The 16,890-nt window shown below is 39.5% G+C and overlaps 1 protein-coding gene across 1 annotated transcript in view; it reads left to right on the top strand.

The window, feature by feature from the left end:
* Positions 1-16,890, top strand: part of cttnbp2 (cortactin binding protein 2) — a 150,293-nt gene that overhangs the window by 99,493 nt on the left and 33,910 nt on the right. The window contains exons 6-9 of the mRNA XM_041795646.1: positions 6,501-6,600; positions 10,819-10,969; positions 12,262-12,462; positions 14,724-14,841. Coding sequence (XP_041651580.1) covers positions 6,501-6,600; positions 10,819-10,969; positions 12,262-12,462; positions 14,724-14,841 — 570 coding nt within the window. The remainder of the gene's footprint in view (positions 1-6,500; positions 6,601-10,818; positions 10,970-12,261; positions 12,463-14,723; positions 14,842-16,890) is intronic.

Below are 16,890 nucleotides of genomic sequence, written 5' to 3' on the forward strand. Positions count from 1 at the left end.
ATTTGACCTAATGAGTTTCTTTTTTTCTGCCATCATTCTTCTCATTTTGAAGCTTTAGTAGAGCCTCATAAGTGTAAATTGAGATTAAATTTATTATTAACACCATCTCATAAATGGTTTTCCCTGTCAAAGTGCAAATTGAACAAGGCCGTTTTCAAGTAATGGAAACAAGGATATGACTTCCTGTTAACAGAAAAGCAGGTATGAAGAGTACATCAATAATAGAAAGGGCAAAATAGGAGGAATCTACAGAATACTATAAGTGGATTATCACTGTTGTTCCGTGTGACTTACACCTGAAGGTTGCAGGTTTTAATTTTGCTGATGAAGAAAATCTCAGAAGGTAGAGCGTAAAGACAGACGCATTAAAGCTGCAACATTTTGAAACCAAAAACTTTCCTTTCTTCTGTATTTCTCAGCATAAGTGAAAGTGTCAGCCTTTGATCATGATTCAGGATACATTAAACATGATTTTGTGTTGTACAGGCCTTTGGTAAAAAGTAATGAGATGCTAACTTTGACGTCAGTTTAAATAAAAGATGCGATTTTTCATGCAGCTTCACATAAAGTGAAGAAAAACCAGGCCAAAGTTCTGAGAAAGTTCAGCATCTGATGTTCTGTGTATCATGAAAAAACAACCGGGTAGAGTACAGAAATAACTAGACAAATGAAGCTTCTTAAACAATCAGGTCTCAGCACAGCTGGAGAGCAAATAATAAAGATCAACAAGCTGATTTCATCTACATAGCAGGTCATCAGAATAATCAGATGATGGCTTTACAAGGGCCATAACTGACAACTTCTCTCTTTTTGCAGTCAGGACTATAGTATTTAAAATCACAGCATAATGATTAATGCTTGTCACATTTTAACTGAGCAAAAAGGGAGATCTGTGAATTTGATCTTTGATGGTTATGTAATCAGAAAAGCCTTGTAACAGTGATGTTTAAAGCCATGTGAGATTTCACCTTGACAATGAACAGAGCTGTAAACATAATGGGGGACAAAGCAATCCCTCTCTGTGCCGTCTTCAGAGAAGCAACAGAGGTGTAGAGGAGCCGGAAAAAGGATCCTGTGAGCTAGCAGGGGAGGGCGGTGCTGTGTGTGCTTGTATGTGGGGCTCCTGCTGTGCCGTGCTGCTTACACCTGCAAAGCCAAAAAGCACCATGAGCTGAGAGACGGGGGACATGTAGTATCACGCCGTCAGAGATTATGTTCCAAATATCATTACAGCATTACTGAAAACACTAAAGAAGCAAAGATGACAATAAAAAAGCAACAAAATTTACACCCAGGAAGCTGAAATGATTTTTTTTTTCTTTTTTGCTCGACAAAAGATAGAGTAAAGTTGCAGTTTTATCAAATTTAAGATTTTGGTTCTGCAGCTCAACTGCCGTATGATCATATTGAAAACTGTTTAATTCTACTTTCTAATTCAATTAGAGCTGTTAGTGTTGACATTTTTATCAGGATGCAAAGAAGGCCTTAAAGTAACACATTACATTTTTGAGTTGCATTAACTGCATGCTATTTTGTCCTTTCAGGTGCTCTGTAGTTTAACCACAGTTCTTCTCTTATAATCAGGAATATAAGGACACTGCTTTGCCTTTACAAGTCATCTTTCACTTTTAAAATCTCGTAGACAGCTCACCGAAGAATTCACAAGAATGCATCTTATGAAAGGCCTGGGTGATATGGCCTTAATGTCATATCACGGTACTGTTTTTGCCAATCATGGTAACAGTATTATATCCTGTATTACAAAATAAGGAGAGGTAATGCATTTAAATGCATTCAGGGATTACAGCCCCCTTCTCCCTCTATAACAACCCTGTGATGGCATATTTAAGTCATATCGATGCTTAAGATCACAACAGAGGTTTATATTACTCTCTTTGTTCACGTCTTTAAAACTGAACCTGTAGTTTACGTTTCACTCCTCATTGCCCGAGGCGTGTCAAACTGCTAGGGACAACACCACGTTTCCTGATGACGGCCTTCAAAACAACAGCACTTTGGGGAAAAACAAACTTTTATTGTGAAGGATTTGTCGACGGTACCATGTTTGTCATTGCTTTAACTTCTATTTAGCAGTAGAGCCAGCAAAGTTTAGCTACTGCAGAGTCTACAGCTGCTTCTCTGACCTCGTTTACCTCCACAGCCTGCTTGTTTGAATCATCATGGACTTAAAACAAGAAAATCATCAGTTTATAAAAACACATCTTTAAACACTTGTTTTAAGTTGTTGTAATATGAGTCGTTTCAGCCCTGGGCTAAAGACAAACTGTCTCCAGCCCCAGTCAGGCCAATGAAGATGCTGTGCAAAACAGACACTCACTTCATGTTTCTGTTATTACTGATAAAAAACTTAAGGGGGAAAAAGTACAGTTGTTTTCTTTTTGCTGTGTTTCATACTATCACACAGACACAAACAGGTGACCTTTGGCTATCTGACTGCTCTTTAGTGTGAAAGTGAAACTTGCTGATAAATAGACTCAGACTGAGCTTTCTGCTGTTAGATTTTTTTTAGATAATTTTCCAGAATGCCTGTTGATGAATAATTTGTTTGAAATGTTGAAAAGGTTTGTTATGAGATGTTCTGGGTGAGCCTTTATATTTCTGGGAATTAATTTTGATATTTTGAGGAATTTGTTTGGACATTTTCAAGCATTTTTCCTGGAATTTTTGAGGATATGTTTGTATATTTTGGACAGTTTCATGGCAGTTAGAGGAATTTATGTGTAATTTTTTTGTTTCTGTTTTTCATATAATTCGGGGAAATGTATGTTTTTAGAAATTTGATGAGAATTTTTGAGGGACAATTTGTTTTAAAATTTCAGAGAATTTTCTTGTAAAGTTCAGGAATTCACAGAGAATTTTTTGGGTTTCATTAGATGAATATTTAGGCTTCATGATAAAGTTTCACTGAACATTCGGGGATTGTGTGAAGGAGTTTTTGTGGCACTTTTTTATGAGATAGTTTTAAAATATGTGTACAAATTTTCACAAAAAGTTTAGGTAATTTCTTTGAAATTTTAGGGAATTTGTGTGGATTTGGGAAAGGCACATTTCAAATAAATTCAGAACTTTTATAGGAAATTTTGTTCATGCTTGGCCTTTACAAATCCTAGTGGCCCATAATGAAAAAAAAAAACAAGAAAAATGACCTGATACCTCTCTGAATGACTGACTCCATTTCTGACTCACTGAAGATCCAACTGGATGACACAGCATAAATATTTGCTCAAAAATCGATCCAGTGCTGCATTTTCTGTAGAAACAGGACCTTCAGGAGATTTGTGGATATCATATGTGGTTAAAAAAATTATCCTGTTCAAAGACAAGCTTGAGCTTTTAAACTCATCATGTCCTACCAAGTGGTAGAAACTAAAACTGCTTTCTAAACAAGCGCTCAGACCTCAGGAGAATAAAGATTTAATATTCATATCGGCTTTACACTCCATCTCTCTTCATATAAGTAAACAAGAGTGTCCTAGCTTTTTTGTACAATGATTTTTCTTTTCATGGTGTGACGACAGAATCAGTCATAGATGTGTTAATATTTGGCCACATAACATCATATTTTTAAGAAGCTTATGGTTAAATTCACAGTAAATAATTAAACACTTACTGTAACTGAAATGCAAACACAACATGAGGTCAGTTTGACTGATAATCATAAAATTTGCTTTGACCTCTTTTTGTTTTACCTGTTTTTCATCTTCTTGAGTTTCCTGTGCCTCCTAATGGCTAAAGGGATTAAATAGCTATTTGTTAAATAATATTAACACCTGAAGACTTAAGGTAACAATACTGCAGGGTTACATGGATAAGCCTTTTCTGGGTAGATAAAGATGCTTTGGGAGGACAAAGAGCTGCTGCTGATAAACACTCGGCTGTAAATCCTGTAATTGTGTGAGCTGCTGCTATAAGCCCATTATGTAGTCTTCCATTAAATGAGATGGACCGTCATGTCAGGGCTGTAACCTCAGCGAGGATGTCAACCGTGTGCTCGTTCATCTCACACAAACACACAAAATTACCCACACAGGCGGTCACACATGCAGAATATCTGATGCGTTTAGAGCGATATGCACACGGAGATAAACACACACTTAGACACACATCAGGTCCATCAAGGTTAGCTCCCTGCTGAGATGTTTTGTAACGCTCTGTCAGGGGAGGAGCGCTGATCCATGAACACGACTAAAGCAGCTGAAGGACAGCTGTGCTGAGGGCTTAGAGGTGGACCTACACAGAGAGCACGCGCCCGTACAGTACGCACCCATGACATGCTAGAAACCCGCCATGATTACAGAGTAAAGTGCTCTGATTTTTAATTTAAGCTTTGCTATTTTAGATTTTTTGGTGTGGACAGAACACCTGATATGCACATGATCTGATTTCCCTCTTTTTTCTTCAATTTTTGCTGCACATTCAAAGGGAATTCCTGCATTTTTTTAAAATCTTATGTCACAGAAATTCCTCCAGATATTTGAAATGGCAGCCAATTGGCAGTCTAAGGTTGTCTGTTTTGGCTGCAGTATAAAGGAAAATTTGTTTTTACCACTTAAAGGCTCAGATATTTATTTACTATAAACCATACATGAGCAAAAGTAGTGAATCACTTTAGATAAAGACAGCTTTTCTTAACATTTGACACTTTTTGAATCATTTTCAAAGACCACTTTTAGAGCCCCTTGGCTCTTTTGGCTTTCTTGTCTGCTTCTGCCTCCAGTATCTAGTCCTTTAGTGTGCCTCTATTATGACTCCTGCCTTGTACTGGTGATATTTGGCACCTTTGATACCTGTGAATAGGGGTACCTACTTTACAAGTCTGGAGAAGTGCTGCCCATCAGTCTGCATGCTTGACTTGTGGAGGCAAACATCAGAGCATATACTCAAGGAGGTCTTTACTGATAGCTTATACTTTAAGTGACTTCTGTTTGCTTCAAACAAAAATCAAAAGATAAGAGAAAGCCGTTAATTGCCCTTGTAGTATTTTTAGCAGCATAGTAGATCTTTGACGTCACATCCAGTTGCAATGACTTGGCTTTCACAGCAGCACCCCTCTCCCCTGCTGCTCACTGATATATAAATACATATGTGACTATTTTTGTATAGGCTGATGTCACATGCAGAGAGAGCTGAAGTCCTGACCCACTTCTGCTTTAAATGCTGTTCCTCTGCCTTTGAAATGTTGAGCGTAGTATCTCATAAAAGGTTTCTGTTATCCATCACAGAGAGGAAGTAAACGTATTCCTGGGGATTTCTGCTCTTGTACTTAGATAAATTGGTGCGCAATGATATCATTCAAGGATGAAAATTTGACGACTTGTCATTTCAGTAAAGTTAAAAGATAAAAGACTTGATGTAAAAAATAGAAGAAGGTCTTGGTAATCACATAAAGCTGGTTTCAGGCACTTTGAGTTTGCTGTGCTTTGTTCATTTTGTTTAAGGGTAGCTAAGCGGGTAAACATTATTACAATCAAAAGCTAAAACTGCAAAGCAAACTTCAAAAATTGTGAGGTATTGTTGCCTAAACCAACTTGCAGTATGGCTGCTGTGGGATCACCCTGTCCTTCCACCAGCCTGCATCAAACAGGAACAGCGCATGGCTCTGCCATTCTTGTGTCTACAAGGAAAACCTGAGGCAGGAGCAGAACAGAGGAGGAGCTGGGGTGGAGGAGCAGGCATCAGTGACAACAGAATGACATTGATTTAGTCAGAAGCAGCATAATGGAGGAGCTGGGGTGGAGGATGGTTGCAAAAAAGCAGCTTGCAGAGTGGCTTGGCTAGAGCAACTTAAACATGGTAGCATGAGTGCGATTAGCCAATAACATGTTCAGAGTGAATCTGCTGGCCATCAGCTGATAAGGGCTTGCATGTGATCAGCTGATCTCGTTTGTATGGCAGTGCTTGACTCTGTAGCCTGCCTGAATTAACGCCATAAGCTCGATGTTTGAATGAATTCACTTTACTCATGCGCTTAAGCCCTTTCCAAACCTAACAACTGAACAAAATTGTCATTGTGGTATCCTGTGAGATGTTTTTGATGAGAAAATCAATTTTCTAGTTGAAACTAGTGAATAAAAACTGTGCTACCAACTGAGTAAAAAAAAGATATCTTTCTTAAATTCATTACAAGTGATTTGTTCTAAAAGACAAAGGCAAAAAAGTGGATGAATTCCTGTGGAAGTTGCTACTTTTGATTGTTGCCAATAACTTTAATATTAATCTTTTGTACTTTATTGCAGGTTTTCACACAGATGTCATCAAGTTTCATTACATATTTCTTTCATCCTGCCACATTTATACATTTTTCACAGACACATAGAAAGTGAAAGAGGGTTAAGATTGAAGGAAAAGGTTCAAGGTTAAGGAATCTGAAAACAAATTAGTAGAAGATAAACACAAGCTACCCTGTGATGTTTTTAGTGACAACTTTTTGCGTGTCTTTTACATGATCGTGTCTTTTTTCGCTTTATTTTTCTATTCAGAGTGTGTGAAGATGCTGCTGTCTTCAGGAGCGCCTGCTGATGTATCTGATGAAAATGGATTTATGCCTTTACATTTTGCTGCTGCCCACGGCCACAGCAGGTGAGTGGGAAACACTTTTCCGGCTTTTGTAATTTTTTAAATCCTGGTCTGCCTGGAACACTACACTTAGTGTTAATAAACTTTATTTATAGAGCATGTTTCATACATTACTGATTAAAAACAAGAAAATATAACCAGGTAATTATTAAACAAGATTGAAACAGGGAAGAAGATGAGGAAGAGGAAAATTATATTCCAAAAAATTACAGCACAGATAAAGCAGAGAAAAGGTAGAAAAATAGAGCAGCTAAAAGTTAAGTGAACTTAAGTTCAAGTTGTTCTGATAACTGTCAGGTGTTTGTTCTTAAATTCACCTCACATAATCCTGAGTCAGTAAAAATGGTCATCAGTCGGGTCAGTCTTGTCTTCTAAAGTCGTCCTACGATTATGTTGAGTTAGCAGGAATAAAGAGACACTTTTATTGGAGCTGTTTTGACACTGTCAAGGATTTCAAACCCCTGTCAGTTATTCATTACTTCAGACAAAGTTCTGAGGATTTGAGCGCTCAACAAACTGTTTTATCAAGGTCAGTCTGGAAGAGATGTGCAGCAAATTCAATGTAGATTAAGCTCATTCTCAAAGATACAACACAGCCATGGTAAGGTAACCGTTTTTCATCTTTAGGCTTTTATGGCTTTATTAGGAGACAGGACCGTGGGTAGTCAGAAACCAAGGAGAGAGAGAGAGAGAGACAGTGGGGAATGTCATGTGGGAAAAGAGCTACTAGTTGTAAATTGGGTGTTAGATCACACCCTTTAGGTCTCTGTTTCCCAAACTTTTTTACTGGTGAGCCCCTTTGTACAAGGTACAAGCCATCAGGATCCAACAACTTTATTTTCTTTACGTTATTGCTTATCAAGTCTGCCTTCTTTGCCGTCTTCAGCTGGCTGGTTGAGCTGATGGCTGGTGCTGGCTTGGAAAATGTTAAATTCCAGACTCACCCTGGTCCTGACCTGGTTTTTCTGTTTTACAAGCCTGGAAGAACCTCGGTCACGTAGGATTTCTCCCCATGTTCAGCCCCTTGGGCTTTCAGTGGCAGTCTGGTCTGAAAAAAACATTTCTTTTTTAATAGTCTAGTATCCATAACTGTGACTTCAGCTCTTTTGCCATCCAGTGGCTGGTAGAGCCTTTTTTTGTGTTTTATTATGGTGGAGAGGTTGAGTGTCATAAGGTGAGTGACATTATTTAGCTACAATGTAGCAGACATAAATTTCACATTAAATACTGTAGCATAGAAAGTCTAAAGACTCATTTGGCAATCCAAGAAAAAATGTCCCACGACCTAACCATGGGTCCCAACCCAGACTTTGGGAATGAGTGCTCTAGACCAGTGGTTCCCAGCCCTTTTTCTTTAGGGTCCCCCTACTAATATCAATGCTAAGCCTACATAATAGGCCTGCATACACTTGTTTTTGACAAAAGATGTATCAACTATTATAACGATGGTGTATCCAGGCCACTCTAAAAAAAAATTAAAAATTAAAAAAATAATAAAGAGGATCCGTTCATTTTCAAGAAAAAAAACTATACATTTTCAATTTTAAAAAGTTGTAAAGTATGAGGGTAAAAATTTTTTTTTTTACTTTAAAACTTGTAAATTTACATGAGCCAAAACATTTAATTTTTGAGTCTATAAAATCAATTTTACCTAAAGTGTCGACTTCCAAAAAATCTCCACATGTAACTCTAAATTTGTGTAATGAGACTCATACAAGGAGGTGTTTGTACATCTGATGGGAGCTTGACGTAGAACCACTGCTCTTTTTCCATTTAAAGGAGACAGTTGACTGGCTTCTGATTGGGGTGCCTCCTGGGTGCCTCCATGTGGAGGTCTTCCAGGCGGGTCTAACTGTGTAGAGACCCCGGGCAGACCCAGAACTTGCTGAAGGAAATGTGTATCCCATCTGGCCTCAGGAATAGCTAGAAAATGTCAGAAAATGGGGAGAGGGATGTCTGGGTGGACTTTCTTAGCCTGCTGAAAGTCAGTTGAGGAATCCATGGAGCTTATTCACTCCTTCTTCTTGTTATAATGAGTGATTTATAGTTAATTTCTCAAGTTCTCAACTTCTTTTTGTCATATTGAGCTGGCAATGCTGGTTTCTCATTATAGTAGATAAATTATCTTATTATCTTGAGCTATTTTTTCTTATAAAAATTGGATAATTTCCTGGTGGTCAAGAAAACAGAACAATAGTTTGGTGATAGGACATACCATGGCATGCCATGCTGCAATCAGCCACTCTAATGAAGTAGACAACGCCGATTTCTATGGGGAGATCTTAAAAAAAATAAATAAAATTGCTAGTTTCCTGTCCTAAAATTGCTTCTATCAAAATGCTCTAAACCATTATCTAATCTTCCCAAAAGTCTGCTTGCATTTGACCTGAAGTTTAATCTCAGTATTCAAGGTTAACCTGTGGAGAATGAAATGAAGACATCTTCTGGGTGTTGACTGTCGTCTAAGAGCTCGTGCACTAATTTTGACTTGTCTTTGTGGGTCTTGACCTCCCTCTTTCTGCCACATAAGTACTTTATATGTTTTCAATTGATGAGTCATCACACTGACTTTGCTGTGAGACTAGCACAGCTGTAACCTCTAATGTGTGAAATACGACCGCGAGACTGATCCCAGTAACCCTGTTGGGTTTTGTGCAGAAAGCAGTGCCAGCATGTCTGCTTGGTACAGTCAACACATCAGCATGGCCTCGGGGCTTTGTGGACTCCAGAGTAGACTGTTAAGTTGAGCCTTACGCTGCTTTATGGGGAGATTGCCCACAGATGTAATAAGCTCTGTTTGGGACTTTGACTGGGCAGCTGTCGTCACTGTTTGCAGCTTGATTTCACTTCTGCCGATGGTCGATTCTCCTCCCAAATCATCACAGGAGCGTCTGTTTTTAATTATAAACGAGGAAGGAAACATCTGCTGCTTCACTACACACACTGTCACTGTTTACTTCTATTGATCCTGATGTGATCCCTGAAGCTTAAGGCAGAAGAGACAGCTACAGGGAGAGTGTGAGTGTGTGTGCTTGCCAAAATCACGATGCCCAGGACCAGCTGGGGAATGTGCAGTGTTGTAATATCTGATCACAGCGTTATTTATAGAGCAAGGATATGCAGGAGGCATGCTCATACTCACATAATAAACTCACACGTACAGACTGAGTTTTTTTTTTATGAAGTTAAAAGTCTTTCCGTGGTTGTGACTCAGTGGTCATGTTGACGACACAAGCTCGGTTTCTCTCTGATGATCTCTTCTCTCTTACCATGGAAAGCGTATCAATGACTTGTCCAGTCACTGGGTAATCAGTATTCCTGGCTACCATTCCACCATGAAGACAAAAGAACACCTCAAGCATCTCAGAAAAAAGGTTATTGAAAAGTATAAGTCTGGGGATGGGTACAAAAAAAATCCAAGGCACTGAAGTGTGACCAAGTGACCGTGCTAGAAGGAGACTAATGAGAGAGGCCACCAAGACATTTATGACTACTCTGAAGGTGTTCCAAGCTTCAGCAACTGAGATGGAAAGACTCTGCATACAACAACTGTTACCTGGGTTCTTCACCAGTCAAAGCTTTATGGTAGAGTGGCAAAGAGAAAGTCACTGTTGAAGAAAACCGTCCCCACTGTGAAGCACGGTGATGGCAGCATCATGCTCAGGGGATGCTTCTCAGTAGCCCACCCTGGAGAGCTTGTAAAGGTAGAGAGTAGCATGAGTGTGGCAAAATATAGAAAAATCCTGGAGGGCAATCTTATTTAGTCTGCAAGAGAACTACAGCCTGGGAGAAGATTTATTTTCCAGAAAGACAACGACCTTGAGCATACAGCAGAAGCTACACTAAAGTAGACTGAAGACAACAAGATCAATGTTCTGAAGTGGCTGAGTCAAAGCTCAGATCTGAATCCAACAGAGAATTTGTGGCTGGCCTTGAGAAGGGGCTGTTTATGCCTGTTTCATGTGCAACCTGACAGAGTTTGAGCAGTTTAGCAAAGACGAATGGAGTAAAATTTCAGCATTGAAGGGGATGAATGCTTTTTATAGGCACATCATTAAAAAAGTATTTTTTGACTTAAGGGAACATGTTTCACATATTTGAAAAACTTGATGTATATTTTTTTATTTTCATGAATTTAAGTGGATATGTCTTACCCATGTGTGTTTGTTCTATACACTTTTTAACAGTATGTTGGTCTGCATGTGTTTGTCCTCCTTCCAGCTGTGTGGAGTTGCTGCTGGCTGCAGGAGCTGCTGTGGATTCGGTGGCAGCAGGGGGACAAACTCCCCTCTTTCTGGCCTGTGAGGCAGGAAGGCTGGACTGTGTTCGGGTCCTGCTGAGTGCTGGAGCAGATCGCTCATGCACCACAATGGTAAGGGTACCGGGTCCGCATGTATCTGGATGTAAAATCTGTTGATTTGGATCATAATTTTGATTTGATGTTATTTTAATTTGACACTGATAGTGGGATCTTCTTTGTTCCAATCTTAGAATTCTGGGATAGGATACAGGCAATACTTTTAAATAAATATAAAGTGGTAACAGCTCGCCTTTCAGAATTTATAAATCCTCCCTCCTATTATCAGTGATTTTCAGTTGACCATGTTGTCCATCTTAAACCCATTTTAATAGTGTACTCAGAGAAAATCTGAGGAAAATCTGAGGAAAAATTGACAAAAGCGAGTAGATCTGTCCTCGTTGTTTCCTCACATTACCTGCATTTTCTCACCTTCTCTTCCTCGTCACATTACTCTTCATTGTTTCACACTTCTCTAGTCTCATGTGAGGGAATTATACAATCTTGAAATTTCGTCTTTTGATTGGTGCACACTAATTGATGCATAGCCATCGTGGTTTCCTATGGCAACCATAGGGGGTTCTGTCAGTTGCCGTGGCAGCATGTGATGAGAGCCTATATTTAGTTACCTGCTTTGTTCCACATTTAACCCGGCTTCCCTGCTGAGCCACAGAGATGCCAGAGTCTCTATAGCATATCTGACCTCTTCAGCACAGGTTTATTTTTAGACGGCAGGAAATGTTGGCCAGTGTGTTTATGGTTTAACATGAAAGAGGAGGTAGAGGTCTAAACTGAGTCAGAGAGAACAAGCTGAATGAGTAGTATGGATACAATAACTGTTTTTTCTATCTTGAGCATCTGCCTTATGAGGGACAAATTTTGGGAGAACAGGAAATGTTTAGAAGAGAGAGTTGGTGACTTTATGGCTAAGTTGCGCTACATGTACATGGGCAGTCCAGGTCATAGTCTGACCTGTGGCTCCTTTCCTACATGTCAATGCCCCTCTCTTATCTCAGTTCTGACTCAGTCCTCCTCCAAAATAAAGGTATAACCCCAAAAATAATTCTTAAAATAAATGCACCAAAAACATCAGGATTGTAAGGCTAACTTGCAAACAAGTTAGACAATTTCAGGTCTTTTGTGTGATTTTAAAGAATGATATTGACAGAAAAGACCACTGTCTTCTGTTAGTATAAATTAAAAATTTTGACTGATACATATTGTGATGTTGTTTCTGTATTATCACTTATGAAATATATATTTGAATGTACAAGTGGAACTAACTGTTGTATAACATCTCTCATTTTGGTTGAGTAAACATTGGTCAGAGTTTACAGTGATGTACACTCACTCTCTCTTCTCTGCAGGACGGCTGCACGGCTCTCCATGCCGCTGTGCGTTCAGGACATGTGGACACGCTGCGTCTCCTCCTCTGCCACTCGAGTCAGGGCAATCCCACTGTGCGCTCTGACCCCCCTGCCACCCTGACACTGCCTGCCGCCCTGCTGAACCAGGCCAACAATGATGGCTGGACGGCTGCACACATGGCTGCTGCCTTGGGCCTCAAGGTGAGAATGAGCTGCATGATGAACATGACTAAGCTAAAAGTGTTTGAGTAAAATGAGTAACCTATCTGATGGTGTGTTCTACCAAGCAATCTAGTTTGATTCAGTTTAGATATGGTTTCGTACCCTAAACCCTGATCTGGCTTGCTTTTCCACAGCCAAAATCTGCCCAGCCTCGCATGTAGTCATGGAAATCCCAGCTCTTTTTAGAGATCTTGATCATTTGACTCAGCTCAGTAATAGGAGTCCGTCTTGCAGTTTCCAAACACCTCTCATTTGATACATTTTTGGTGTTTAATGTCTGTTTAACAACAACAAATATAAAAACTAAGCTAAACTCTAAACTTGCATCTTCCTTGCTGTCTAAAATTGAGTAGTTATTTCCTATCAGGTGCTACAAGTAACCTAAAGGATTCTTTATCCATGGCCTAGTATCACCTCTTTCACTTCTGACTGACTAATGACTTGGCTTGTGCCACAAGATGGCACGTAATGTAGAGGCAATGGTAAGATTTACCGCCAGGAGTCTGTTCATTGTGTATTTTGAAATTGTCTAGATTCCTTTTGTGTTCTTGTTCCTGTATGGATCAGTCTGCTCTATTTGGATTGACATGTTTTGGCAGCAGACTCTGCTGAAAATAGGCTTGGACTGCTGGAAATCTACTTCCCCAGCCTGTTGTACAATGTGATACATTGTCTATAAAAAGCCCCCTGGATGTTTTACCCTTTTAATGGTTTTAGAAATCAATCATTGGCAATATGATTTGGCTCGCTTGAACAGCACTTTCTAGTCCAGCCACAAATTCTCTATGAGATTGAAGCCTTGACTTTGACTCGGCCACTCCAGAACAGTCACCTTGTTGTCTTCAACCTATTTCTATTTAGCTTTTGCTGGATGCATCAGGTCATTGTTTTGCTGGAAAAGAAAGCCTTGGTTCTCTTGCAGACCGATTAAGATTGTCCCCCAGGATTTTACTATATATTGCTGCAGTCATTTTACCGCCTACCTTTGCAAGCCCTTTAGGGCCGGTTGCCGAGAAGCATCCCCACAGCATGATACTGCCACCACTGTGCTTCACAGTGAGGCTGGTGTGTTTGTGTTAATAGTGTTTGGTGTCTGCCTTGGGTCTTGTCTGATGGGCAAGAAGCACTACTTTGGTCTTGTCAGACCAAAGAACTTTCTCCCACTTAACCTTGGAGTCTCCCTCATGGCTTTTGGTGAACTCTAGTCGAAATTTAATATGATCTTTCTCCAACAATGGCCTTCTCTTTGCAACTCTCCCATAAAGCTAGTAAACGTTCTCTGAGTAGCGTGGCATGTTCTTTTGTCTTCAGGGTGTCATGGTAGCCAGGAATACTTATTAATCAGTGACTGGACCTTCCTGACACAGGTGTCTTTCTACTACAATCACTAGAGACACTTTCACTGCACTCAGGTGATCCCCAGTTCACTAATTGTGAGACTTCTAGCACCACTTTGCTGGACCTCTGTTGAATTAGGGTCAGTCACTCAATCACCTGTTTTACCTTACATATTATTGTTTAATTGGCATTACTTTGTATAAGTGTTTTCACTTTGACATTACAGATTTTTTTGTATTTTTTAAATCAAAAAAGCCAAATTATACTGACCATGAGGGGTATACTTTTATCGGCAAGGTAAGTTTACTTGCATATAAATGGTGTGTTTAAATATTCAGTTTACTTGCAGTTAGTCTCAGGATCCCTGAGCACATAATGAATGACACATCAGGCTATTTAAATCCAGATTAAACAAAGCCTTTCCTGACCTCTTGCTATCACATCTAATCTACCGCTGTCTGCTGTCTTTATTGTCAGATTCAAATGTTTCCCTGATTGTGAATATTTATGTACACTTCACTGACTCTCTACCAACACTTATTAAAATCAGTCCATTTTATCTTCCATTAATGTCCGGCCCTGCGCCAGACTCAGCATTGACAGGCTAACGGGAGGGCTGACCTTGCTGCTGAAACGTCCCAATCGGTTCAAACGAGTGCTGGAGACACCAGAGCAGACTAGACTGAGTGTCTGACCTGAATTTAAACAAGGGCCACACGCTGATGGATGCTTTAAAAACACACTCAAACTTTACCCACCTTCCTACAAATACATATCCTACACTTGAGTAGGACTCCGAAAAGCTGAGCTGCCTGTCCTGCTTTAAATAAATATTGTTTTTTTTTTTTTTTTGCAGTGTTATGATATCGGTTTTTGTTTGTGATGTGTGTGTTTGTGTGTAGGAGTGTCTGGAGGTGCTGTGCAGCCACACTGAACAGGACATCGAGAGGAGAGATAAGTGTAATCGCACGATTCATGATGTAGCCACTGATGACTGCAAAGATCTACTTGAAAACCTCCGTGAGTGGCCTCCTGTGTGAGTCTGTCTGTCCCTCAGTCTGTCTCTCTGTCGTTTGGGTTTCATGTCTTAAAAGGAACTGTTAAATATGTTGTTCAAATGTCTACACCACTTAAAAAATGATATATTACAAACTGACATTATTCCAAATATTTCCAACAATTTTCAAAGCCAAGGAAATTCTTAATTTTCATAGTTGTAACTGTCCTTGTCTTGTTATGGTGGCCACCCCGAAAATGCTAGATGTTACCTCAAAGAGTGCTACAGGACGTCGTTCTGTTGCTGTATTTCATTCATGTTTTGTGTGATTGATTAGAGTTGGTCTCTTCCATTGGCTGCACGTAGTGTCACACTGTGGCCCCACTAGACATTTCAAAGTCAAGCCAAGACACATGCTCATCTCTGCCACCTTGGTTCCTGACTTCATTTTTTTGATGAATTTCATCAAAGGAGGGAGAAACGTTGTTAAAAGTGGCCTGCTTGGTTGAGGCTTTGAGCAATACCAGAGCGATTCAAGAGTAGCTCACAGTGTGAATGAGGAAGGTACTTTTAACAGCTTTTCTCCCTCATTAAGTGAAATTCTTCTATGAAAAAAAAAAAGGTGGCTCCTTGTTTTGTAAATACACCTTACAGATGACAGAGTACTCAGTTTAAAACAAGAAGTAAGCAGTGGTGCTGTCTCTACTCATCTTTTGTTAAAAGGAGCCTGACATGATCAGACAAATTTATCTAACTGGATAGATATTTGTATCTCATATATGTTTATGCTGAACAAAAAAACTCACTAAATTTCTGCATTTTGGGTAAATTTTAGCTTATAAACTCACCAGGAAACTGCCATGTGACATCATATGGCCACAACACTCCCTCTGCTTGCATCTGCTGTGCGTGTCCCACATGTAATATCACAGCTTTCAAACCAGACGCAAGTGTGCTGCCTGTCTCCCTGCTGTCAAATCCCTGGGATTCTTCATAGGTTCTACCACAATAAAGCTCCCAACAGGTGACTTAATTCAATGTATAGTGAAACCGTGCCGGGGGCTTTTTCAAAATAAAAGCATTCTGTACAAATGAAGGTAGTTTCTCAGAAAAAAAAAATGCTAGGCTTTAGTTCGAAAAACAGCTTTTCTTTCCTGTGACAAATTGTGCCAGGGTGGAAACAGAAATATTTACAAATTGTTTAAGTTTAGAGAACACCTTAAACAGATGCATTTCATTAGGGTTGTCAAGAAACAAACTGCAAACATATTCTACCATTGCGGACGTACATATGTGCCCCAACAGGGTAGACGTGGGTCTCTATTTCCTGTCTAATTTGGCCCATTACCGCTAAAAAGGCGGAAATAAAGGTGAGGCCTCAATTCTCCAAAATCATGCTGCCAGTCTGAAACTGCCGGTTTCTGCATAGATTGTACAGGCCAAAGACCAAAACATGGTGGACTCCTCGTGAGTTTGTAAGTTCAGATTTACTCCAAATGCTGATTTCTTGCAAGTTTTTTTGTTTAACATACATGTAAGAGATACAAATATCTATCTGTCCAATAAGATGAATCTGTCTGATCATGTGTGGTTCCTTTTAATGTTTTGATGGAGAGCCTTCTGGTGTTGGTATTTATTTTCAGACCTTTTTATTTTTTGTTTTTGTTTTTTCTAAAATTGCACCACTATTTGCACATGCAGGAAAGACATCAAGTGTCACATCCCTCCCATAGATGCACCGATTGATGTGTGAAGTCTCATGTTTAAAATTAGCTTTAAACAGCTTTTTGCTATTGGTCAGTACTCATTTCCAAAAGCTAATAATGCTATTTGAGTGTCTTAATACAACTTACTGTTTATGAACACTTTTAAAATAGCAGAAACTTAAAATAGTTCAACATTAAAAACGTGCAGGGAGGCCTTCTCTATAACCCAAGCACAGTGTCATCATGTGTGGTCTTAATTGATCTCATTAAACTAAACAGAAATAGCTATCACATCCATTTTAAAAGCTTTTCAGTCCATAGTAGCGTCAAAACAACAATCTACAGGGGAGCAGGTGGCCTAGTGGT

This window comes from Cheilinus undulatus, linkage group 9 (genome assembly GCF_018320785.1).
Source record: "Cheilinus undulatus linkage group 9, ASM1832078v1, whole genome shotgun sequence".
Taxonomy (NCBI): domain Eukaryota; kingdom Metazoa; phylum Chordata; class Actinopteri; order Labriformes; family Labridae; genus Cheilinus; species Cheilinus undulatus.